The 26,697-nt window shown below is 43.1% G+C and overlaps 1 protein-coding gene across 1 annotated transcript in view; it reads right to left on the bottom strand.

Annotated features, from left to right (window-relative positions):
• The window catches only part of foxk1 (forkhead box K1), a 45,714-nt gene extending 28,342 nt beyond the window's left edge, over positions 1-17,372 (bottom strand). Inside the window, exons 1-2 of the mRNA XM_084318166.1 lie at positions 16,772-17,372; positions 11,541-11,756 (exon numbers count right to left, since the gene is read on the bottom strand). Of these exons, the coding sequence (XP_084174292.1) occupies positions 11,541-11,756; positions 16,772-17,247 (692 nt within the window). The 5' untranslated portion in view covers positions 17,248-17,372. The remainder of the gene's footprint in view (positions 1-11,540; positions 11,757-16,771) is intronic.
• Between the last annotated feature and the right edge of the window lie 9,325 nt (positions 17,373-26,697).

Raw genomic sequence — 26,697 nt, 5'->3', positions numbered from 1 at the left:
AGAATCACACATAAAGTGAGTTATCGAGAACACACAAATACATTATTTATTAAATCTAGAATAATTAAACTTGAAGACATGGTTAAGTTTCAAACAATGTTAATTATGTTTAGGGCAATAAATAATACACTGCCAGAAAAACTACAAAATCTTTTTCATTTAGAAAGTGAGTTTAGTAGGAGAAAATACAATTTTAAACGTCAGTTTGCACGTACCACACTTAAACAGATGTGTCCTTCAGTTATTGGTGTAAAGATGTGGAATTCTCTCCATAGCGAGCTTAAGGGATGTAATAGTGTTTATCAATTAAAAAAAAATTATAAAGAAAAAATATTTAGTCAGTATGATAATCAAATGTGATCTGAATAGTGAGATATTTTCTTTTTTTTTCTCTTTTTTTTATTCTTTATTATTATTATTATTAAATTTTGTCTTGTTTAACTGTGGATTGTGTGTTTTTTGTATAATGGTATAAATTATTATTTGTGTAAATTAGGTTGTACGCCGACCATTAAGTAAATACTTGTTTAGTTTAGGAATAAGGGGCAGGTAACTATAAGATGTATTCTTCTTCCTGCTCCTTTTGTCCATGGAATGATAATTATGATTGTGTAATGAAGAAACTCTGATTGTATGATTCTATGTGGCAAATAAATACTCTGAATCTAAATCTGAATCGTTTCCTATTTTCGGTATCGGCCAAGAATTTCCCATTCGGTGCATCCCTAATGATAGTCTCTCTGCCCACTCTCTCTCCCTCATGACAGTTGTTGTGATAGTCTCTCTGCTCTCTCTCTCTCACTCATGACTGAGTTGTTGTGATAGTCTCTCTGCCCTCTCTCTCTCATGACTGTGTTTATGATAGTCTCTCTCTCTCTCTCTCTCTCTCTGCTCTCTCTCTCACTCATGACTGAGTTGTTGTGATAGTCTCTCTGCCCTCTCTCTCTCATGACTGTGTTTATGATAGTCTCTCTCTCTCTCTCTCTCTCTATCACAACAACTCAGTCATGAGTGAGTGGTCGTGGTAGTCCCTCGGCCCTCTCTCTCTCTCTCATGATTGAGTGGTCGTGGTAGTCCCTCGGCCCCCTCTCACTCACACACACCACGGTGACCCAGTGTAAACCTACACACATGTGGGCCGAGAATCTGAGCGGGAGAACGTGTAGAGAGAACAGAATGCTGGGAGTGTTATTCTCGACACACACACACACAAACACAACTTGTCCAACAAGACAAGTGACTGAGCATGATGAGAAGATCCACTGTTATTGTTTTGCTTTAACCGTGTTGTGTGTTCTGTGTGTGTTCTGTGTGTGTGTGTGTGCTGTTGTACAAGGCGTCTGCCCGAAAAAGGCCACGGTGAAAGTAGAGGAGAGTTCTGTGTAAGAGTCTAACTTTTTGTGTGTATGTGTGTGTCATGTGTGTGTGTATGTGTGAGTGTGTGTGTGCGCCTGTATGTGTATGTTGTGCGGGTGGGAGGGAGGGAGGGGTGGGGGAGGGCTATGAAAAGGAAACCCACGAATGGATGGGGAAAAAAAGACCCACAGGCAAAACAATCCGACCGACAGCCAATCGGACGGCTGGAAGCGGTAGCCACGCCATATAAGGCATGTGTACACAAGCTCACATTGGTGGACACACATGGCGCAGCAGCGCACACCGGGCACCAGAGGGCGCACACGCCTCCACATTTTCCCATTCATGCACGCTGTACAAATATAGAGACACATGTCTGAGCGAGCGTGCACGCACACACATACACACACACCAATACACATGTGAATAATTTATTATTATAGCATGTCCACAAACAATAAGGGACATATGCATGGTAAATGCTGTCAAATATTAAGAGCAGGGATGTAAGGGGGCAACAGGGGCTGCTCCCCAATTCTTTGTCTTTTCAAATAATGAACCAAATATAGGCACCATCTCCACTCTTTAATCACAGCCATAGATGCGCTCCCCCACTCCCAGAAATAGCGCCAGATATAACACTGATTAAGAGGCCTGTCAGTGGCATACGTGCTGAGACAGGAGGGAATCCAATTCATTCAAACCTTTATTTAAACGCCAAAAGATCACAGTTCACTCGTTCAAGGCGACGCGACAGGGTCGACGGGCGGTTAGGCGAAACGGCAGACAACAAAAACAAAGATAAGAACGAATAAAATCCGCTGAAACATTTACACGCCGGCGATACACGGTGGTTTGTGGTCATGGTTTTTTTTAACTTTACGCAGGGGTTGAATCTCGACCCCTAACGGTGGGTTGGGAGGTCGGAAATACAGAATAATCCTAATTATTCTCAAAGACATAATTTTTTTGTATTAACTGCATGACAATTACAATGGAAAATCATATCTATCTATCTATCTATCTATCTATCTATCCATCTGTTGATCTATCAATCTATCTAAATGCCATATCTATCTAAAATAGATGAACAGATAGATAGATATGGCATTTAGATAGATTGATAGATAGATAGATAGATAGATAGATAGATAGATAGATAGATAGATAGATAGATAGATAGATAGATAGATAGATAGATAGATAGATAGATAGATAGATAGATAGATAGATAGATAGATAGATAGATAGATAGATCTATCTATATCTAAATCTACTCAAAATGCCATTTTATGGTTGTGAGCTGAAGCACTCTGTGTGTTCCAGTCCAGGAAGCGGCAACTGGTACTATTACTACAGGCATTATGTAAACACGGTGACACAGGAGCGATAAGAAGGTAAACACACTTAATGATAGGAGGAGGAAGCTGCCGACTGCCGTTTTGTTTTGCGTTTTCCATTCAACAACAAATAAGACTGCCATGTGTTTCTATGATTCATGGAATAATAACGTGTCCACGCGCTGGAACAGCCTTCCCACTCACATTCAACAAGGGCAATTGATAGTTAACCCCTTAATAAAGCCCGATCGGCCCGGTACAAGATTTAGCTCAAGTTTCTTTAATAGTTGTCATACAGAAGTACAGAATACTTTTATACAAAATGCTTCTTTCTGTTACGCTCCAGAGACTGTGCTAGACAAAAGATAAGTATAAAATAAAATAGTATAGCATGTAAAAATAGAAGTAAAAATAGAAGTCACGTACCACGTAGACAGTGTTCAGTATATACATATGTACAATGTTCAATGCAGAATAGAGTAACTGAGTTACCGTACAATATACAATATACTATGCAATATACTAATATACAATACTATATAGTGCAAAGCAGAAATGGGATGAGGTACAATTTACAGTAAGGTGTACTGAGGTATGGGTTGTAGTGCAAATCCTTTACCCATAAATATAAAGTGTGTTTAGGTGATCTAAAGTGTGCAGAGTGGGTGCTGCAGTGTGTTGTTTGTTTATAGTGAGTGCGTGTGGATGTGTGTGTTGTGTGTGTTGTGTTGTGAGTGCATTTGATGGTTGTTGCATAGTGTTATTGTTCGTTGAGCAACCTGATGGCCTGTCATAAATAGATCAATATTAAGCAATGTTGCGTTTCTTTTTCAAATGTAGCCGAGAGTGAAGAAAGACCCGGCCTGACCCCGTCAAAACAGCAGTCGACGTGTATATATTTTCAGCGCTACGTTTGTTTACCAATGATTGGTATGATCGGGGCAGAGATCGGGCAGAGATTCCTCCCTCTATAGTTAGATTGGATGTCTGGACTGACGAGGTACCCTCTCCTCTGCCTCTGCAGCATAAAGGCCAGAATGCAACGCAGTAAAACCCACCGAGTGTCAACGTGCGACTGGACACAACCAAACTATCAACAACATCAACAACAAACCCTTCATCTCTCAGCAGCACGTGTCACTGTCTGACACAGAACAGTCCTGAGGATTTCCACTGTTGAGATCCTGGGACTCTTCTGTGTGTTAGCTGGCGGCTAAACATAGCATGTTCTGCCCGCTAGCTGTGGATACAGTCGTCTCCTACCGGCGTATAACAGGACTCTTGTGATTCTTATCTCGTTATTCCATGGCTTACATCATGGCAGGGCTCTACAGTGCAGCGTGTGTGTGTCCCTCCCTGACAGTGAACGAGTCATGCCGTCTAGAAAACTGGAAAAGAAGCACATTTTGCAACATGAGTAGTAGGGGTGGGGGGGGGGGAGAGAATCGATACGTAGTAGTATCGCGATACTTTGCGTGGCGATACTGTATCGATACAGGGACGCCAAGTATCGATATTTAATTATTCATAAAAAAATAAATTAAAAAAATTGTATAAGGAAGTTGCATTGTTCATTTCAGTTAAGTTGGAATATGACTGTAATACAAACAGTTCAGTTTGTCAGGTACATGCAACACAGATTACAGTGTTGACATCAGTCTGCTTGAGAAAATACCATGTTCTACAATAAAAATGATTGAAGTGGGATGAACAGACTTAACTTTATTTTATTAGATAAAACATGTTGACAGTTATACTTTGCAGTTGAAAAAAGGTAATAAATTTAATTTGATCAAAAAGAAATTTAAATTAAAAAAAGGTTTTTTTCCTGCGATACTCTGCGTATCGCGATATATTTAGTATCGCGATACTATCGTATCGTGACGCAAGTATCGCGATAGTATCGTAAGGTCTCTGGCGATTCCCACCCTTAATGAGTAGACTCCGGAGTGGTCGAGGGCCGTCTTCAGTTATCTTTACAGATCATTCTCCATGATGTGACGTCCCTTAAAATCCCCACTGCCTGCGGTTAAAATAGTGACCTTCATTAATGACTGACCACTGACAATGACATACTGTATACATTATATAAAATACAATGCTTTGACCATGAGTTAATAATAATAATAATGATTGCCTTTTTAACAGATAGAGTGTCAGGAAGTCATGCCTCATCTCTCGTGGATTCTAGAGAGAGGTAACTGCATCTTTTTTTTTTTTTTTTTTTTTTTTTCCTCCATTTTCCTCCGATTTTCTCCCATCCCAATGTTAGTCGTATGCCAATTCCCAGTCCCTTCCTGGTCGCTGCGCACTTACCCCCCACAGTCAGATCATCTGGGAGAGTGGAGGCTACCACGTGCTTCCTCCGACACACGTCCAGCCAATCACCGCTTCTTTTCACCTGGCAGCGCGGATTCTCATCGAGAGGGCGTAGCGTGTGGGAGGATCACACTATCCCCCTCAAGTCCTATCCGCGCTTAGCAGGCGCCCCGACCGAACTGTAGGAGTCGCTGTTTACAACGACCCGGACCCACCCCGCCAGCTTCTCCCACCCTCTAATACAGCCAATTGTATTAGTGCAGACGGCCAGCCAAGCTGGTGACAACCCCGGAGCTGTGAGCTGGATTCGAACAGGCGAATCCAGCTCACAGCTCCGGGGTTGGTGACGAACGCAATCTCCGCTCGGCCACCTAAACGCCCTGGTAACTGCATCTTGTTTAAATATAGCTCATAGGCCCGGGTTCAATTCCGGTAGCGGTACCCTCCGGCTTGGTCAGTCGTGCCTACGAAACACAATCGCCAGTGTTCGCGGGTGGGAAGCCGCCGGTGGGGTATGAGTCTTGGCCGTTGCAACAGCGACTCCTACTGGTCGGTTTGGGGTGCCTCTTCAGCAGGGAGGGGGTCTTGGGAGAGATAGCATTAACCCCCGCGCGTGCTACGCTCTCGCAGTCAAACTCCACGCTGTCAGGTGAATCGGCTGGCGACTCCGCTCCTCCGATATATCAAAGGAGGCATGGGGTAGTCTACACACACCCTCCCCAGACTTACGGTAGGGCAGCATGTGGTGGTATACACCCTCCCCAGACTGACAGTAGGGCAGCATGGGGTGGTCTACACCCTCCCCAGACTGACTGTAGGGCAGCATGGGGTAGTCTACACCCTCCCCAGACCGACAGTAGGGCAGCATGTGGTGGTCTACACCCTCCCCAGACCGACAGTAGGGCAGCATGTGGTAGTCTACACCCTCCCCAGACCAACAGTAGGGTAGCATGTGGTAGTCTACACCCTCTCCAGACTGACAGTAGGGCAGCATGTGGTAGTCTACACCCTCCCCAGACCAACAGTAGGGTAGCATGTGGTAGTCTACACCCTCCCCAGACCGACAGTAGGGCAGCATGTGGGAGTCTACACCCTCCCCAGACCAACAGTAGGGTAGCATGTGGTAGTCTACACCCTCCCCAGACCGACAGTAGGGCAGCATGTGGTAGTCTACACCCTCCCCAGACCAACAGTAGGGCAGCATGTGGTAGTCCACACCCTCTCCAGACTGACAGTAGGGCAGCATGTGGTAGTCTACACCCTCCCCAGACCGACAGTAGGGCAGCATGTGGTAGTCTACACCCTCCCCAGACCAACAGTAGGGCAGCATGTGGTAGTCTACACCCTCGCCAGAAAGACAGTAGGGTAGCATGTGGTAGTCTACACCCTCCCCAGACTGACAGTAGGGCAGCATGTGGTAGTCTACACACACCCGCCCCAGACCGACAGTAGGGCAGCATGTGGTAGTCTACACACCCGCCCCAGACCGACAGTAGGGCAGCATGTTGTAGTCTACACCCTCCCCAGACCGACAGTAGGGCAGCATGTGGTAGTCTACACCCTCCCCAGACCAACAGTAGGGCAGCATGTTGTAGTCTACACCCTCCCCAGACCGACAGTAGGGCAGCATGTGGTAGTCTACACCCTCCCCAGACCCACAGTAGGGCAGCAGGGGAGGAAACTAACTTTTTGGCTTACCAGCCAACTGGCGAGTAGATGATTTTTTTTACCAGCCAAACTGATTTTTTACCAGCCAAAAATAAATCGCTAATTGTGATAATTACTTCTTTGTATGTCTTCGTCTAAATTGATTTTCAATCATAGTAATAATAATCACACCGTGTCTCTACTCTTTAAAATATTTATTAGCATAAAACATTAATAAGTGTCTCTACTCTCCACAATATTAGCATACAACATGTATTAATCACACTGTTTCTACTCTTCAAAATATTAGGATATCACATATTAACATGAAAGAGGGAACTATTCTGGACTGGGTTGGGCTGAACTGGGCCGTGAAAGATGCTGGGCTGGACTGGGTTGGGCTGAACTAGGCAGTGAAAGATGCTGGGCTGGACTGGGTTGGGCTGAACTGGGCCGTGAAAGATGCTGGGCTGGACTGGGTTGGGCTGAACTAGGCAGTGAAAGATGCTGGGCTGGGTTGGGCTGAACTAGGCAGTGAAAGATGCTGGGCTGGGTTGGGCTGAACTAGGCAGTGAAAGATGCTGGGCTGGACTGGGCTGGTCTAGGTTGGACTGGGTTGGTCTAGGTTGGGTTGGACTGGGTTGGGCTGGTCTAGGTTGGACTGGGTTGGGCTGGTCTAGGTTGGACTGGTCTAGGTTGGGCCGTTGGACTGGTTTGGGCTGGTCTAGGTTGGACTGGGCTGGGCAGTGAAAGAACCAAGCATTTCACTGTAATGTAATAGCTAAATAAAACAACTTGAACTTGACTTGTTACATTTGCACTCTGGTTGGATACCAAACGTATTCGGGTTGTACTGTACTTGTGCTGTATGATGACAATACATTGGAACCGAATCTCATGACAAGTTGACAACGCTAGGGGTTCAGCAGGTGTATTCTGAATGCCAAGTGTATGACAACATCACCGTTGTGAAGGGCATATGGGCGAGTGGTGATATGGGGGGAAACCCGGTAATAATAAAATGTCACTCGGCTGCATTTAAGCAAAGCCGCTCAGTATAGTCCACTATGTTGAATGCGCGTTATGGTAGCTTGATGCTAGGTAGCTAGCCGGCTAATGCAGGTTAGCCTCACGTCCACTTGTCATTCTCATCCGACTCGAAGGAGAACGTCGTGTGCTGTTGTTCGTCCCCATGTCAGACCGCACTGATATCCGAAAGCGACGACTCTACATGCAATTATTTTCATCCACAATGTGTTTTTGTCTAAGTGTGTCTACGTTGTCAAGCCGGTGACAGGAGTTTGTAGGTCTGCGCGCAGTGATCTGTCCACTTCCCCTAGATGCGCGACATCTTCTAGAAAACGAGTGTTCATTGGAGGAGCTTAGAGCGCATCTGTACAACGATGATGTTCATTGGTTATGGTCGGATTATTATAAGGCACAAATGGGAAGAATCAAGGGGGGAGTCAGATTTCGGCTTGTGCCAGTGAGCGAATCAGCAGATTGCAGAATGATTTTTTTGTTTTGTTTTGTAATTACTAGTACTCGCCAGACTGGCGAGTGCTCTTCATGAATCATTCGCCAAACGTAAAAAATACTCGCATTTGGCGAGTAAAGAGGCCTAATTTCCTCCCCTGTAGGGCAGCATGTGGTAGTCTACACACACCCTCGCCAGACCGACAGTAGGGTAGCATGTGGTAGTCTACACTCCCCAGACCGACAGTAGGGTAGCATGTGGTAGTCTACACTCCCCAGACCGACAGTAGGGCAGCATGGGGTAGTCTACACCCTCCCCAGACTGACGGTAGGGCAGCATGGGGTAGTCTACACTAGGGGTGGGAATCACCAGTTTCATCATGATACGATACGATATCGATTCTTTGGACAACGATACGATATTTGCCGATATCACAAAGTCTCTCACGATACAATACGATACGATTAGATTCAGGTGCCTGCGATCGATACGAGATGATATCATATGCCCATTTAACACAATCAGTAACATTTAGATCAACAAAAAAAAGGTAATGAAAATATCATTTGACATTTGTATTTTTGAGCTCTTCCAGACATTTAAAGGAAAATCAATCTATTGTTTTTAATACAAATAGACCTCCTGTTCACTGTAAAGTGCCACGTTTTTATATATTGAGCTTTAAACTTTAAGCTACATTTTTGGAACTCAAAACTCACAACCTCCCTCTCCCAAACCGTTCCTACAACAATTTGTTGATGTTGCATGATCATGTATAGGCCTACATTTATTATGTATTATATTGTTTATGTTTAAATAACATTTAAACATCAAACTCCTCTGACCTCATCTGGTCTTTCCAAAGACGCGCGCACACACACACACACAGAAAGGGAGAGTGCTATGCTGTAACATCTACACACACGGAGCTACTGCTGTTGTTCTTGGGCGGATATGAGACTCGCCACAGGATTTTCAAAATAAGAGTATCGATATGAATCGATCTTATTACATCGCATCGATCCGATTCGATTGTTGATAATTACATCGATGTATCGATCTGGATCGATGTATCGTCCCACCCCTAGTCTACACCCTCCCCAGACTGACGGTAGGGCAGCATGTGGTAGTCTACACCCTCCCTAGACCGACAGTAGGGCAGCATGTGGTAGTCTAAACCCTCCCTAGACCGACAGTAGGGCAGCGCAATGACCAGGAAGATACATAATGACTACATTGGGGGGATGGAAGCAAACTGTGACAAGGTCAAAGAAACGTAGAGCAGAGGGGGAAACAGTGACAAGGAAGACATTCTTTCAAGCAAGGTAGCGGGACAGTTGGCAGAGGATACCTCGTCAGTCCAAACATCCAATCTAACAATCTAAAGGAATCTCTGCCCGTCTTAAAATCATTGGTAAACAAATGTAGCGCTGAAAATATACACTTTGACTGCTGTTTTGATAGGGTTAGGGTCTTTACTCTTGGCTACATTTGAAAAAGAAACGTGACATTACTTAATACGGACTCACTGTATTGATCTATTTATGATGTGAAATAAATCTCGTACCGGGTCGATCGGGCTTAACTATCAATTGCGCTTGTTAAATGCGAGTGGGAAGGCTGTTCCAGCGCCGTGGACACATTTATTCCATGAATCATAGAAACACATGGCTCTTATTTGTTGTTGAATGGAAAACGCTAAACAAAACAGCAGTCGGCAGCTTCCTCCTATCAGCTCATTAAGTGTGTTTACCTTCTTATCGCTCCTCGCTCCTGTGTCAGTGTGTTTACATAATGCCTGTTACATTGTTTTATTTTTAACGCTCGTGTCATTCACATTTTATGCTCCACAAACGAGGCTGTGGCCTTTTACGGATGTCCGCGGCGCTGGTTGTGCCCGACGGCCAGGAGAGTCTTGTGGACGACTGCACTGTGTTTCACGCTGTCGGGAGGGTTTCCTCTTGATTGGCCAAACTCATCGTTAACCCCTTCACTACAAGGTGGCCTGTTGGGATGTTAGATCCTAATGTGAAAAACTGTGATTTTAGCAACCACAACCATCCCCCCACCCACCCACCCACCCACCTCAAAGCCACCCTCTCCTGCCTCCTCCATTGATGGCACGAATGGAGGTAGGTATAAATGAGAATTTGTATCTATTGTTTTTAGCTGCAGGGGTCTCCAAACGTTGGCCGGAAGGCAATAATTGATACTCCGGATTTAAGGGGTGAGAGCTGTCCGCTCTAATCGATGACGCCTTCCTGAGCACCTGCTCGTCATATATATATAAGAGACCCAGACAGCTGAATTGTACCCCCACAATCTTGCTAGCCCCCCTCACAATCCCGTTAAGGGCATTCTTCTGTTTAATGCCAAGGTTTCCATACCAACAAATGGCAGCAAAGGAAACAACAGACTCTATGAAGGGGGAGCAAAATATTTGCAATTGCAAAAAATACATCTAATTTGATGATGCATCCGACATGGCAGAAAAACAATGTGAAACTTGGCGTATAGCAAAGAGACACCGACAGGGAAGCCTCTAGCAGAGCCAGTGATGGATGTACTCCGGGAATAGAATAGAAATACTTTATTCATCCCGAGGGAAATTTGGCACTACAAATCGCTCACAGTAAACAGTAGACATTTGGATAGACAAAAACAAAATTAATTAAGTGTCATTAAGTCTGGCACTGAACGTGCTCCTTCTGTCAGCCAAGTCTGTGTATAGTGGGTGGAAGGAGGGGTTCTAAACTGGATCTAAGATCAGGGCAAACACCACCCGTGAGTGGAGAAGTTCTGCAGAAGCTCGTCGCTGGGTATATCGTCGAGGAGATGGTGCCTATTTCCACGGGTTGACTCGCCCTCATTTCGACGCGTCATAGAGAGAATAGTACCCACAAAGACAATGCCAAGCTGCCAACAGAGACAGACGTTTGCTGGCTACCTCCAGAGAGAATATGCGGCGATGGAAGCTCATTTGAAGGCCACACTCAAGAGAGGTAGACTTTGTTTCAACCACAGCTGACATCTGGACAGCCAACAACAGAAGCTAAACAGGCTGTACATTACCTTTTCGGAGTGTGTGTGGGAGGGTTAAGTGAAAGTAACGAGTAACGTAACTAGTAATGTAACTAATTACTTTGATACAAAGTAAAGTAAAGTCATTTTGATTACTTTTTAAATAAGTAATCAGTAAGAAGTAACCAATTACACTTCAGACAGACACAGACCGACAGATAGATAGATGTGTATGTATGTGTGTGCTCGTGTGTGTGTGTGTGTATGTGTGTGTGCTTGTGCATGTGCGTGTGCTCGTGCACGTGTTCCTGTGTGTGCATGTGTGTGCGTGCGTGCGTGCTCATGCATGCATGTGTATGTGTGTGTGTGCGTGTGCTCACCTGAGGGTGCCGGTAGGGGAGGGCATCGGGGAACCAAAGACCCTGAGGTTCTCCTCGTGCTGCTGCATTGTGGGAATGCTGATCTTGAGGGGGGAGATGTGGGGGAGGAGCGGGCGGGGGGGCGGAGAGGGACGCTCCTCCTCTCTCTGCTCCTCGATTGACAGGAGCGACATAAATTGAATCTTTATCACCGTACTGGGAAACCGAAATACACACCTGGGGAGAGAGAGAGAGAGAGAGAGAAGACAGAGGAGGAGAAGAGAGAAAGAGGAGAGACAGAGAGGAGAGACAGAGGAGGAGAGACATAGAAGAGGAGAGACAGAGGAGGAGAGACAGAGAGGAGGAGAAACAGAGGAGGAGAGACAGAGGAGTGGAGAGAGAGAGCTTTGTTTAGAAGATCCCATTTGTATCACATACTGGATGATACCATACGACTGAAACATGTCTCTTTAGATAATGAGGTGGTATCATGATGTGTTTGGGGGGGGGGGGGGGGGTGTTACAACACTCCTTATAAATACCACAATATGGACACGGTCGGTCACACACCTTAACTGAAATCTATTTGTTCTTTAAGCAAGGGTCCATGTCAGTGCCGTTCTTTTGCTCACTTGGTGCGTGCATTATGCAAAATTCTACCTGTATAAAAGCCACAAAAATGCCAACTCTACTATCGGCCAAATATCGGCTGTAGAAAATAAAAATCGGACCGATACCGGTCGCGCTTTTTAAAGCCCACATTGGGCCGATCGGCGGTGCGTGCCTAATTTCTACGGTCAACATCACCAGGCGTGCACAAAGAAACACACACTAACTCCTGCTGGTCTATAATGACTATAATAACATGAGCTTGGTCGCGGCGAGACCCGCGTTGGTCATGTTCATGCCTGGCTGCGACAGCTGAGAGAAACTAGGCTCCAAGAACCAAGGTTTAGATCTGGCCCGGGATCAGAGGTCAAAAGCCTAAAAAAGACCCTTGAACGATTGAATCACCCAGACTCACTCAAACCACAGCGTTAGTCCTTCTTAAGTATTCACATCATCTAAAGCACAGGCTCCAAATCTTCTCCAGGTCACGGACCCCCGAAATTGATAAGACGATCGGTCGGACTCCCCGTCCCATTTTGATACGCTTACGTCTCAAACATTTGAGAAGATTTTTGTTGTTAGATATCAGAATTCCATGCCCGTCTATAGACTTCACCGGAATTCTGTTGCTAGGGAGCGGTTTGGATCCAAATGTAATTTCCTGTCAACTATCGCATTAGCAAACAACTAATGTAGTTGTTGTAGTGGAGGAGATAAGATAACAGGAGTGAAATCAGAATAATATTTTATATATTCTGTATAACTAACTTCTCCCGAATTAAATATTGAAATTGAACTATTCCCCTTTTATCTGGAGCCTGGGATCTCAGTTTACTTAGGCATTTTACCCCGTTGGGGCATAGGCCGCCAACAAGGGTTCTCCAAGCAACTCGGTTTATCCATCGTAACCGATTGAGCTGCTATATTCCTTTATCGGTAATTTATCAGACTCCCCTGTTAGTCGCTAGATTAATACATTTAGTGGAAGTGGCAATAATCAAATAATCTGGATAAAACCATTGCTTTATCCGTCTGAGTCAGAGATGACCCTAAAGGCCATATATGGGCATGCCCGATCTGTGCCAATCTTGGCACCAAGAGGATTAACTGGGCACGCGTCAGCCAGACCTTCACGTTTAACAAGGCTAGCAAGGTTTTTTTTTAAGATGATCCTTTATTAATCCCCTTGGGGAAATTCAGGTGTCAACAGACGTGGAGTGATACTGACTTGTGAAAAGGCATTAGAAGAATCATAGCTGTGGTTATACACTCATTATACCACGGCTATAAACCAATCAGAATGCTTGATTTGAGCTACCCATTTTATAATTGTTGTTATAGATATGACTAATATAGACCAGAGTTCCATAACTATGTCTATACTGTATATGGGGAGGTAACATTGGTCCCCCTGGAATGTCCTCCAGCACCCCTAGGAGTCCCAGGGCCTCTTGTTGAGAACCAGTGATCTAAGGACCATGTTTGAGTAGCACACATTCATAGTTAAAGTAGTTCAACTGCTAGATTTAGGTGAAGGATTTCTAACATAAGTGTGAAAAAAAATATTCTTTCCTGTTCACTGTCAGACTAAACAGAAGCAATTTGTTGTATTCTCATGACGTGTTTTGTCATACAATATGGCACAAAGCCACTGTTCATTGACTACAGTTATCATGTAATAATAATCACCCGCTATTTGATTACAATCACCTGTAAAATGTCTGTGATCAAATATTATAAATATCTCTGAGTATGTCACTAGTTGAGTAGGTGGTAAAAAAAATTGAGTAGAATACTTAATTACTCGTGCCTATCCCCAATATAATATATGATACTTAAAGACAAGGATGTGTGTAACTAACTAGGGCTGGGTGATATGGAAGAAATTAATATCATGATAATCATAAGGACTTTTTCTAGGTGACAATCCAGTTGATGTTAATCTCATTGAACTGCATGTTAATGTAGTTTGACATAAAACCCCAAACTGCAATTTCTTGTTGTTTTGCCACGCAGGTTTTTAAAAATTCTTGTCTTATCACTTAGTTTTAGTAATAAAACATTTGGGTTAAGGTAGAATAATTTTTTATGAAGACCACATCGATACCTGTAAATATCAGCCATAGCAGTAAAATGCATCCCTAGTCAAAGAAAATAAATAAGTGTATCAGTCACAAATGTATAAAGAAATCAAACCACAAATTTAAACGTCACCTATTAGGGACTTTGGAGCATTTCAATACAGTTGCTCTGAAACATCCCATGTGCATTTTGACACCAGACCTGCTTCTATGTAATGTGACAGACTTAGCATCTTAACCCTTTCACTACCACACAGGGACCACACTACCAAAGGGTTAACCCTTTCACTGCCACAATACAGAAGGTTAACCCTTTCACTGCCACACGACAAATGGTTAACCTTTTCACAACCACACTACAGAAGGTTAACCCTTTCACTACCACACTACAGACGGAACCGGGTTAACCTTCTGTAGTGTGGTAGTGAGAAAGGGTTAGAGGAGACATATTATGGAAAATGGGTTTTGCCTCTTAGTCTCTGTATGGATTTGTCTTCAGGCTGACATGTTATTTCGGTGCTGGGGGGGGGGGGGGGGGGGGGTGACATATGTACTCCTTGCTGTTTGGCCAGGGTTTGAAGTCTTCACACTACACTGACAAGCTGCTCAGAATTGGGTGGCGTCACCAAAGGGACACAACACAAGCAATGAATTTGGCTTTGATTAATCAAAGAGCTGGAGCCGGGAACATTATGCTTACATAACGTATCACCCAGTTTGTAAATGTTTTTTTTTTTTACTCTTGGCGGGTGGGGTACCGTAGCCAGGTAGGGAAGAAAGTAATTAAACATGTGGTGTGTACTATACCCACCAAAACAAAACATGTGTTTAACACAAGGAAATAAAGAGGTGTAAGAAAATAAATAATAATTTGAAAAAAGTTATTTGCAAAAGAATTAACCAACGTGTTCCACAGATTCAAGGAAGTCGTATACAATATTTTGAAAAGTTGCATAGCATCCAAACTATGTTGTTATTGTGTGTGTGTATATATATATCTCTGTGTGTGTACGTGTATATGTCTGTATGTGTGTGTGTGTGTGTATATGTCTGTGTGTTTACTCCATGTGCTCTTGGTATGAGGATGTCAGACTATACTTCCTGTCTGAAGCAAGTCACGCCCCCAAACAGACTTAGCAGCCAATCAGGAGACACAAGGGCACGGCCCCTCCACACACACAGTGTAGAAGCTCACTCTGACAATACATTTCAACATGGCTGATGATGAATGAAATCAACCTGTAACAACAAAAACATCCAAACCAAACACAGACACACCACATGTCCATAATCCATTATGCTAGGGAAGGCATCATACTAGTGTGTATTTTAATTAAGTGTCCTCGTCAAATTGGCTACATAGGGGACAGATGAACTGTCAATAGTGCGTTTGTTTACATTTGTGTTTAAGGCGACGGTTGAGCGTCGACACAAAAGACCCCTTTTTCTAAATGTTTTGAATGAAACGTAACATTGTATTGCGATAAATTTCACCACAATAAGTAGATATGTGTGACAATACAGCACATGCAAATAAAAAGTTACATTTTAGCCACTTTTTTTTAACTCCGTGTGAATGAATGTAAACGTTAACCTATACGTTTCCTTGCGAAATGTCCAAATGTTGACACTTTTTTTCTCCCTCAAACTGTCTGGCTACTATAGCTAACGTTAGCTAGCCTACTTTACAACAAGCCAGTTAGCTAGTCGCCAGGCAGTTTGAGGAGAAAAGTGTCAACATTTTGACATTTTATTAGCTTTAGCTAATCGTGTTAGCAGCAGGCCGTATGTTGCTTCTTCTTTGCTAGTAAGCTAATTGGCTTGTAAACTGCAGCGAGGCGCGAGCCCACACTGAGCTAACTGCAGAACTAGCATGTTAGCAGCTCGCGCTCGCTCTGCTAGGGTAATGTAGCCCCTTCGTGACTGTGATGCACCGAGTGAACCCACAGTCACTTGCTCCTCGATAGGAAACCAACGGTATGTTGACCATGAAGGTTCTGGTTCTGGCCGAAGCGTTCGTTATACAAGTATCACAGAGACACAAAGGTGCTCACAGTTGCACGAGGGGTTCGGACAGAGATACGTGATGGTTTGAAAGCTCGGCGTTGCTCATAAACATTTTAAATATTATTTTATAAACTGATCAACACTAGCATTATTTCCGGCGTTGGGTGCATGATGCGCATGCGCTGTGATCACAGCGCATGCGCATCATGCACCCAACGCCGGAAATAATGCCGTTTTGAGCAGTGTTGACCAGTTTATAAGAAATATTTCAAATGTTTATTAGCAACGCCGAGCTTTCAAACCATCCCGTATCTCTGTCCGAAACCCTCGTGCAACTGTGAGTACCTTTAAAATGTCTCTGTGATTCTTGTATAACGAACGCTTCGGGCGGAACCAGAACCTTCATGGTCAACCTACCGTTGGTTTCCTATTGAGGAGCAAGTGACTGTGGATTCACTCGGTGCATCACAGGCACGAAAGGGGCTACTACTACTACTAGGCTAATGACGGAGCTCGCGCTGCGGCTGCTACTAACTAACGGCGGAGCTCACTCACTCTCGGGGCAGCAGCAGCGGCGGCGCCCCTCTCCGCTGGAACACGCCGTCCACGAACACGCCGTTCTTCCCGAGACACCGGAGCGAGAAGCCGACCTGCTCGTCGTAGGCGAGCTGCAGGTGCCGCCGCGAGATGAAGCTCGAGTGGCCCATGTTGATGTCCACGGAGCCGTGGGACGAGTTGCGGCCCACGGTCACCGTCCTCTGGCGCATGACGAACTCGAAGTCCCGGCCCTCGAGCCTGGCCAGGGCCTGCTGCTGCGGGGGGGACGTGAGTACGGCGAGGCGCGCGGCGGACATGAGGATCCCTCCGTCCCGGAGCCCCAGGAGCGGCGGACCTCCACCACCGCCGGAGGAGAGGGCGAAGGGAGGCTGGTGGTGGTAGCCGTAATTCACCCCGACCCGCACGGGGCTGCACGGCGCCGACTGCAGAGCCAGGAGGGCGCGAGCTCCGGTGTCGTCCCGGTAATCTGCCATCTTTCTTGTGGGGTCAACAACACACACGCACACACACACACACACACACTTCTCCACACACTCGCGTACAGAGCAGCGCTGCAACGTGAGAGTTTTTCGGCCACAGGGCACTCGCTGCTCCTCTCGCTCCGTGGCTGCTGTGTGTTGGAACAACATGGATCCTGGTCACCGGGAGGACACGGAGTGGATTTCCTCCTCCGGGAACGGGACTAGGCTCCCCCATGATTACACACACACACACACAAATCCTCCACCCATATTATATCGACATGATGCCGACAGTTCAATCAATTGAGAACATACACAATTATATATCCCAATACTAGGATTAAGATAGCTGAGACTTTCTGGACGCCAGTTTATTATACCCAGTAACCCAGAGCAGAAATAGAATATTTAAACACATTTTCTGGTTGTTATTATTATAATTTATTTTTATTTTTATGTTCTTCCATTTCATTGGTTGTTTTATTCATTTTAATTGTTTTTATTCATTTAACTTTTTATTTTTATCTCCTGTAGCACTTTGAGATTTTCACACATATAAAGTGCGGTACAAATTGAAATTATTATTATTATTATTATTATTATTAAATACTCTTGAGTCCACTTTATTTACGATAAAATACAAGATACTAGTCCTAATGAGAAGGATAGGTGCTCAATAGAGAAACCCAATCCCATTGTCAAAATAAGGCCTACAAATAATTATACTATGGCACTACTACACTACACATGTATTATTGCATGGCCCATAGCGGCCCCCAAACAGCATTGCCAACTTAAACAGCTTGGCTGGCTGTCTGGTTTTTAGCTTCAGCTTTTTTTTTTCGAAGACTCGGCCATGTTCATTAACTTTGACCATACATTCCAAGGCCGTAAGAATAACAGCGTCTGTTTTGTCGAGAATCTTCACATTGAGTTAAGTTACTGGAACTCAATGACACGTGGGGAACACATGGCACTGTCTGCCTCGGGGCAGGAGATGAGGCCAGGCTTAACCAACCTTTAGGGTCAGGCAGGCCCCCACGTGGGGACCCCGCCGTATGAACATGGGATTCCTGTCATTTCTGTTCCTGTGACGGATGAAAGTGTTTGCACTTTTTTAAAACAGAAGATTCAAATTTATTAGATAAAAAAAAATGTATTGTCCTTATAAAGCACAAGTACAGTCAGGGCTTGACATTAACTTTTTGAGCCACTTGTCCGAAGATATTTTACTTGTCCGAAAGCTAAACTTACTTGTCCGAAATGTACATGTGAAAATAAAGGCCTATTAAATAAAACCGACAAGAGATTTGGACAATTATTATGATTTAATAACTTAAACACAGTGGGCTAGATCCACAAAGAATAAATTGCACGGTGCTAATTGCACCCTTACTTACAATTCATTATGAATTGAAAATGGGGGACCCTGATGTAAACAAGACGAAAGTCTTTCTCTGGTCTGCATTCCCTTAACACTTGTGTGTATTGAGCCGTACTGTATTGTGCATTCTGCAATCTGTTTGCAGATTGCAGAATGGGTACAATACAGTACGGCTCAATACACACAATTGTTTGGGGATTATATATATATTATCTTGTCCAGTCGGACAAGTTAAATTGTATTATGCTTGTCCGACCATTTTTTTTTACTTGTCCCGGACAATAGGACAAGCCTTAATGTCAAGCCCTGTACAGTATAACAAAAAAGAGGGTTGACATCCAACCAGAGTGCAAATATAACATACAGTGTACAGGTGATCAAACTGGGTATAAAATATATAAATTAGTACTACTGAGTATAGTGCTAATCAGATGTATGTACAGAGTTGTAGTATTAATATGTACAGAGATACAGGTATAAAGACACTATGGTAGTAAGTCATACTGGCCAGCAGTATAATAAGCATAGTATAAAAACTAATAAGCATAGGTAAGGTAGATATAGTATCTACAGATACATATAAAGGGTTATATGCAGGTATGTACAGATAGATGTGGATAGATATATATATATCGTAAGAATAAATATATATACATTATTGTACATGCTATCGTACAGAGTTATATATGGGTTATATGCATGTGTATAAGTAGGTACTGTATATAGAAGAATTATATGCAGGTATATTCAGACAGATAGATATATATATATATATGCGGTAAATATAAATGTATATATACGGTATATACAGCACTATTGTACATACAGTAGTCATACAGAGTTATATGGGTAGACTAGCATGAGGTAGGTAGTTATTATTATGATTACAGTGCAGTAGGACAGTTGTAGACTAGCAGTAGGTAGGTATAAAGAATAAGATAAGGTATAAGTATACATATAATTAAAGAATAATGAGGGTGGGGCTAGAGGAGTCTCAGTCTTCCTGAATGTCCTTGAGCGCCCCCCCCCCCCCCCCCCCCCCCCCCCTCCTATATAGGAACGATAAACAATAATCTATTGTCTGTCTGCAGTACTGGGTCATTAACGAATGCCATTAACACAAAGAGCCCCCCCCCCCCCTCATGACTGTATAATTCACACACAGTTTCAAAGGTACACAGTTTTCATGTTGGGGATCACATGCATTTTTCAATATGGTGCGTGTGACTTACACTAAAGGGGGTTGGAGTTACTTGGTCTAAAGTTTTTAATTTTTTATTATTATTTTTTAACCTTTATTTAACCAGGAAAGTCCCATTGAGATTGAGAATCTCTTTTCCAACGGAGACCTGACCCGAGACCGAGACAGGCAGCAGCATGAATATTATAAACACGTAGTTACAGACTGCAAACACAAAGGTAGACTAAAAATAAAGAATAATAAAAACAATAAGCATCGGGAACCCACATTTCAAAGAGTCAGGAGTCAGTTTCGTAATCAGATAAATAAAAAAACATGGACATCCTACAGAATCTGCCTCCTAATTCTTTCAACTAGGATTTAAGAGCATTCAGCGAATTTACCCCCTGGGGTACAACTTCCAGGTTTTCATAATGTGTTTGTTTATCATTTACCAGGAGGTGGTTTCTCAGAACTCGTTCTCATGTGTCTATCCACTGCTAGTAGCTGGTTTCTCAGAACTCATTCTCCATGTGTCTATCTGTCACTAGGAGCTGGTTTCTCAGAACAATCTTGTGTTCTGTCTGTCACTAGTAGCTGTCAACCCTCCACTACATCCATGACTACTACATCTCTGATCGCTACATCTCTGACCACTACATCTCTGACCACTACATCTCTGACCACTACATCTCTGACCACTACGACTACTACATCTCTGACCACTACATCTCTGACCACTACATATTTGACCACTACATCTCTGACCACTACATCCCTGACCACTACATCCCTGACCACTACATATTTGACCACTACATCTCTGACCACTACATCTCTGACCACTACATCTCTGACCACTACATCTCTGATCGCTACATCTCTGACCACTACATCTCTGACCACTACATCTCTGACCACTACATCCATGACTACTACATCTCTGACCACTACATCCATGACTACTACATCTCTGACCACTACATCTCTGACCACTACATATTTGACCACTACATATCTGACCACTACATCCATGACCACTACATCTCTGATCGCTACATCCATGTCCACTACATCTCTGATCGCTACATCTGTGACCACTACATCTCTGACCACTACATCTCTGACCACTACATCTCCTATCGCTACATCTCTGTCCACTACATCTCTGATCGCTACATCTGTGACCACTACATCTCTGACCACTACATCTCTGACCACTACATATCTGACCACTACATCTCTGATCGCTACATCTCTGTCCACTACATCTCTGACCACTACATCCCTGACTACTCCATATCTGACCACTACATCCATGTCCACTACATCCATGTCCACTACATCCCTGACCACTACATCTCTGATTGCTACATCTCTGACCACTACATCCATGTCCACTACATCCATGTCCACTACATCTCTGATCGCTACATCTGTGACCACTACATCTGTGACCACTACATCTCTGACCACTACATCTCTGACCACTACATCCATGACCACTACATATCTGACCACTACATCTCTGTCCACTACATCTCTGACCACTACATCCATGTCCACTACATCTCTGACCACTACATCCATGACCACTACATCCATGACCACTACATATCTGACCACTACATCTCTGTCCACTACATCTCTGACCACCACTACATCCATGTCCACTACATCTCTGACCACTACATCCATGACCACTACATCTCTGACCACTACATCCATGACCACTACATCTCTGTCCACTACATCTCTGACCACCACTACATCCATGTCCACTACATCTCTGACCTCTACATCCTATTAATAAGGAGGCTGAAGTGACATTAGAGTCACATTTTGTATGTAATTTAAAACGGATACAATTGTGTTCATGAGGTAGTTCAGAGTGTCTACTTTCAGGAATAAGAGTTATTTTTTGTAAATCTCAACTCCATGGTGCATGGAAACATTCCACCATCCAAATGTACACTTGAAATGGCCAGTGAATTAATTAGTTATGTGATCCTTTGGCCTGTTTGACCTGCAAGATTGAGGATGTAATTGAGCAGCCACAGTGCTGTTCAACATGTCGCATAACATAAGAGAGAGCAGGTGAAACCCCTTTTTCACGCTGTGGAAGTTTAATTTCATTCAAATAGCTTGTCACCAGACCACACAACATTTTGAAATTGCAAGTACCACGGTATAACAAAATCATCATAAAATAATGTACAAAATTATATATACCGGTGTATATATAGGAACCAGTTTCTCAGGAACTTAGCATGTCTTTTTTACCATGCATATCTTGTGTCTTACCTATTGTGTATATATATATATATATATATATTTTTTTTTATGCCTATTTTATTTTATTATTGTATTGCACAATCAAAGCGGGCATGACCACCCGCATTTCACTGTATGCCCTGGTATGTATGTGACAAATAAACCTCTTGATTCTTGATTCTTGATTCTTGAAAGTATAACACTGCAATAATGATAAATGATCAATACGCTCAATATAAGTTAGAATCTGAGATGAAGGAACAAATCCTGTGCTGCTCTGTGTGTGTGTGTGTGTGTGTGTGTGTGTGACTAGTAGCCGTCAAGAGGCTAATCATGTGAGTTGTAATACTTTATCCATAATATTATATACAATTAGTTTAGGACTATAGGCTACTATTTGCAGAGGAAAGAGGTGGACACACCCACCACCCACACACTTAAGGAAGCTCGACATAGAACAGGGAGGTCAGGGAGGTTTCAACGTCAAACCATTCTGTCGGCAGCAAAGTCGATGGGGGCAGAGGAGGAGCGATACGCTTGACTGTTTGTGTGTGTGTGTGTGTGCTGGTAGCCTTGGTATATAGGCCTACTGACCATGCTTACAGTGTACACTTGACTGTAATCTTTCAGCCCATCATTCTGGCCACTAAGTGGTGGTGATGCACTGACATTGGATCTGAAGAAGCTGGTGAGGAAGGATCCAGCATAGTATTCTGGGTATGCTGTCCTTAAGGAAACAGACACGATCAGGAACTAACAGATTACATGTAACTGGAGTACAGAATTCTGATTACCAAAAAAAATTGTAACTAATTAAATACAGTTGTAAAAATAAAAAAAAGTTGTCATACCCGATTCTAAATATGGACTTTTTGGGATTTGGTTTATAAATTGGAATTACAATCTAAATTGAACTTCAAAATATTTGAAAGGCAAAGAAATCCAAAAGTACCAGTAATGAGCCTAATCCAATAGTGTTACCTATTAGGAACAATTACCTGCTTTACTGTACCTTTTTAACGTTTTTAAGCAGGTAATCAAGCACTAACCTATAATGATTGTTATTTTTTTTCTACATCACCTAACTTTCCCAACCCTGCACAGATGTGGTCTGTCGGTTCTATGTTAAGACTATAGAGATGGACGACTCGATCTATGAGTTGTATTTCTATGCTAGCTCCATGTTTATAAACACGGAAAGTACAAGATGGTGGAAAAACTCGGATAATGGATTGATTCATTGTTTGGAACAGGAACACAGTGGACCGAGTGACGATATCGGATCTGTCCACATGAGGGCGGTGTTGGAATATAAATTATTCAGACGGACTGAAATGGCGTCCATCACACTCGTCACCTCCTCCAAAGAACCCTCAAACAAATACGAGGCATATTATGGTATTGCCGTTTGCTTCCCGCGTACCCTCCTGAGTGACAACACTCTGATCTGAAAATGAACGACTGTCTGTCATATCTGAATTACACTTATTAACTAGCTAGAATTCTCACTTTTAACTTGAATGCATCCCAAAGATATAAGCAGCAGAGTAGAGGTCATTGGGGTTCAGACCTGTTTTTATTTTCAGTTGTAAAATCGACTACAAAATTACAAATAATCTTTTCAGAAATCTATATATATATATATTTTAAATAAATAACATCAGGTAATGAATGCTTTGCAAATACATAGATCTTAATAACCCAAAGTATAAAACATGCCTAAACATTAGTGTTGTGCTAATAAAGATTTTATATAGAAAATACAACTAATTTAAATAAATAAGATATTTTTATCCAACATATTTCCAGTTTTATAAGGGGGGCGGACCCGTGAAGGCCTATACATTTTAAATACATATTTTAGGGGAAATCTATCGAAAGATATTTTCTTTTAGCAGGAAATCTGAATATTAGATATTTCACACGAGCTAAAATAAGAAGCCCCACAGTTGTCTGGCTGTGCACAATGTTTTGTCTTACTGTCTTATCCATAGCATACATGCTCATAATACCCTTGTAAAATGTCTGATCCATGAAAGTTCAAGCTTTCCCTGATTTTTATAATTAAAATACTCAAACAGCCTCCCTCTGCGGGTCTGGGAGAATTAATGGTGAATGGAATTCTTATGACCGCAGCTCATAGCTCATCTGTCCCTCCCAACAAGTGCAGGTATACGGAGACACAGAGCATCTTTAGAAAAATATTTAATATGGTACAAAAGAGTGACAGGACTTCATCTTCATCACTCTGAAGATGTGTCTCTCCAGTGCATTCCTCCTTGATGACTGTCTGGTCCTCATCTGAGCAGGTTTAGCACTTGAACTCTCAATGTATACGATGGCCGAAGAACAAAACCTCCTATCTGCATAAAAAAAGTGGGGGTAAAACCTCCTATCTGCACTTTGCAAGGCACTAATAATACCTGGTTGGTATTGTTAACACATAATATAGTAATATAGTCCAAAAACAGTGTATTTGTATGTAGACATGCATTCTGCAAGAATACAACAACACGAAAACAACACTTTCACACAAAAAATTTGAATGATTCAGATAGGAGGTTTTGCTCTTCGGCCAACTCTCAAGGACCCCCATCTGTCTGTATAGTTGAGGAGATACCAGTGGAGTGAATCATATATGATAGTCACCCTATTCTCTCATTGGGTGAATTAAATAGTGAAATTAAACTATTCCCCAACTTCACTGGCTGACTCCGTGGCAGAGAGCCTCATCCCTGCCTTCACTGGCTGACTCCGTGGCAGAGAGCCTCATCCCTGCCTTCACTGGCTGACTCCGTGGCAGAGAGCCTCATCCCTGCCTTCACTGGCTGACTCCGTGGCAGAGAGCCTCATCCCTGCCTTCACTGGCTGACTCCGTGGCAGAGAGAGAGCCTCATCCCTGCCTTCACTGGCTGTGACTCCGTGGCAGAGAGCCTCATCCCTGCCTTCACTGGCTGACTCCGTGGCAGAGAGAGAGCCTCATCCCTGCCTTCACTGGCTGACTCCGTGGCAGAGAGCCTCATCCCTGCCTTCACTGGCTGACTCCGTGGCAGAGAGAGAGCCTCATCCCTGCCTTCACTGGCTGACTCCGTGGCAGAGAGCCTCATCCCTGCCTTCACTGGCTGACTCCGTGGCAGAGAGAGAGCCTCATCCCTGCCTTCACTGGCTGACTCCGTGGCAGAGAGCCTCATCCCTGCCGTCATCCTCTCCCGCTGTGTAACGGCTGTTAGGTATAGTTCATCGTTCATCACTCATATTTATGCGCATTTCGATGGCTGAAACGCAAAACCTCCTATCTGCAAAGTTTCAGATTTTCTGATTTCACTTTGGATGACGAGAAACCTCCTATCTGCACCTATTCAGTCTGTCTGCAAGATATTTTCCAAAAGCCAAAAGCAGTGAATTGTATTGGGTATCATTAAAAAAATAAAAATAAAAAATAAAAACATTCTGCAAGAAAACAGCAATTTCTTTTTTGTTTTCTCAAAAAAGTGAGATTTTCAGATAGGAGGTTTTTGCGTTTCAGCCATCGATTTGTACTTTTGTTCATTCTGTTGCAGTACTTTTACGTATTTGTTGCCAAATGTATTTTACTTTCATTGTCATTATAATGTTTTTTTCTCTGTATTGTCTTGTATGATTTGATAGGGGGAATCACTTCCCCCCACCAACCCCCTCCAATGTACAGTTTCTTCCCCCACAAATGTATACACTCTCTTTTAGAAACTGTCTCTGTCTACAGTACTGTTTATCTGTATGTCATAAATGTTACGATGAATTGAAAATGGGGGACCCTGATGACGTAAACAAGACTAAAGTCTTTCTCTGGTCTGCATCATCTTAACAATTGTGTGTATTGAGCCGTACTGTATTGTACCCATTCTGCAATCTGTTAATAAAGTTTTCAATCAATTCAATCAATCACTTTGTTTCTCTTCTCTGTAATGAAGCCTGTACGTGCAAAATAAATAACAAATAACAGAAAAGAAAGACCTCCTGTCTGTACCCCCCCCCCCCCCCCCATGCTGCTATGACCATGACACCTGCATTTCCCCAAGATGATTAATAAAGCAACATTTAAACCTGATACATTCTTATGCAGATGTTTGTGCAGATACGTTACCATAATAAAGACAAATTAAATGTATTTCTTTATTTAATTTTATTTACCCATATATACAAAGTCATAATGCTTTTCATCCATCATTATGAAATATACATACATTTCAAGTATATTTGTATATACTTTTACACGTGTGTGTGTGTGTGTGTGTGTGTGTGTGTGTGTGTGTGTGTGTGTGTGTGTGTGTGTGTGTGTGTGTGTGTGTGTGTGTGTGTGCAAACTGTGCATGCAGCCATGCATGCGTGGTGGGCCTGTCTGATGAGTTGGCCCGCCACAAATAAATCGATATATGTTTTTACTGGCATAGATATAACGGTGTAGGTAGAGCTGTGGTGTACAGTATGTAAAGTTATACATGTGTCCAAACAGCAGAGTTCACTGACCAACCTCCTGTTGTTACACATATAAAGGATATTTACTTGAGTAAGTGTGAATGTTGGGATTTGTAAGCGTATGTGTGTGTGTGTGTACATGTGTGTGCATATGTGTGTTTATACATCA

The sequence above is a fragment of the Notolepis coatsorum genome (assembly GCF_963971535.1).
Source record: "Notolepis coatsorum genome assembly, chromosome: 7".
NCBI classification, from domain to species: domain Eukaryota; kingdom Metazoa; phylum Chordata; class Actinopteri; order Aulopiformes; family Paralepididae; genus Notolepis; species Notolepis coatsorum.
This window is presented reverse-complemented; position numbering and strand designations above follow the sequence as displayed.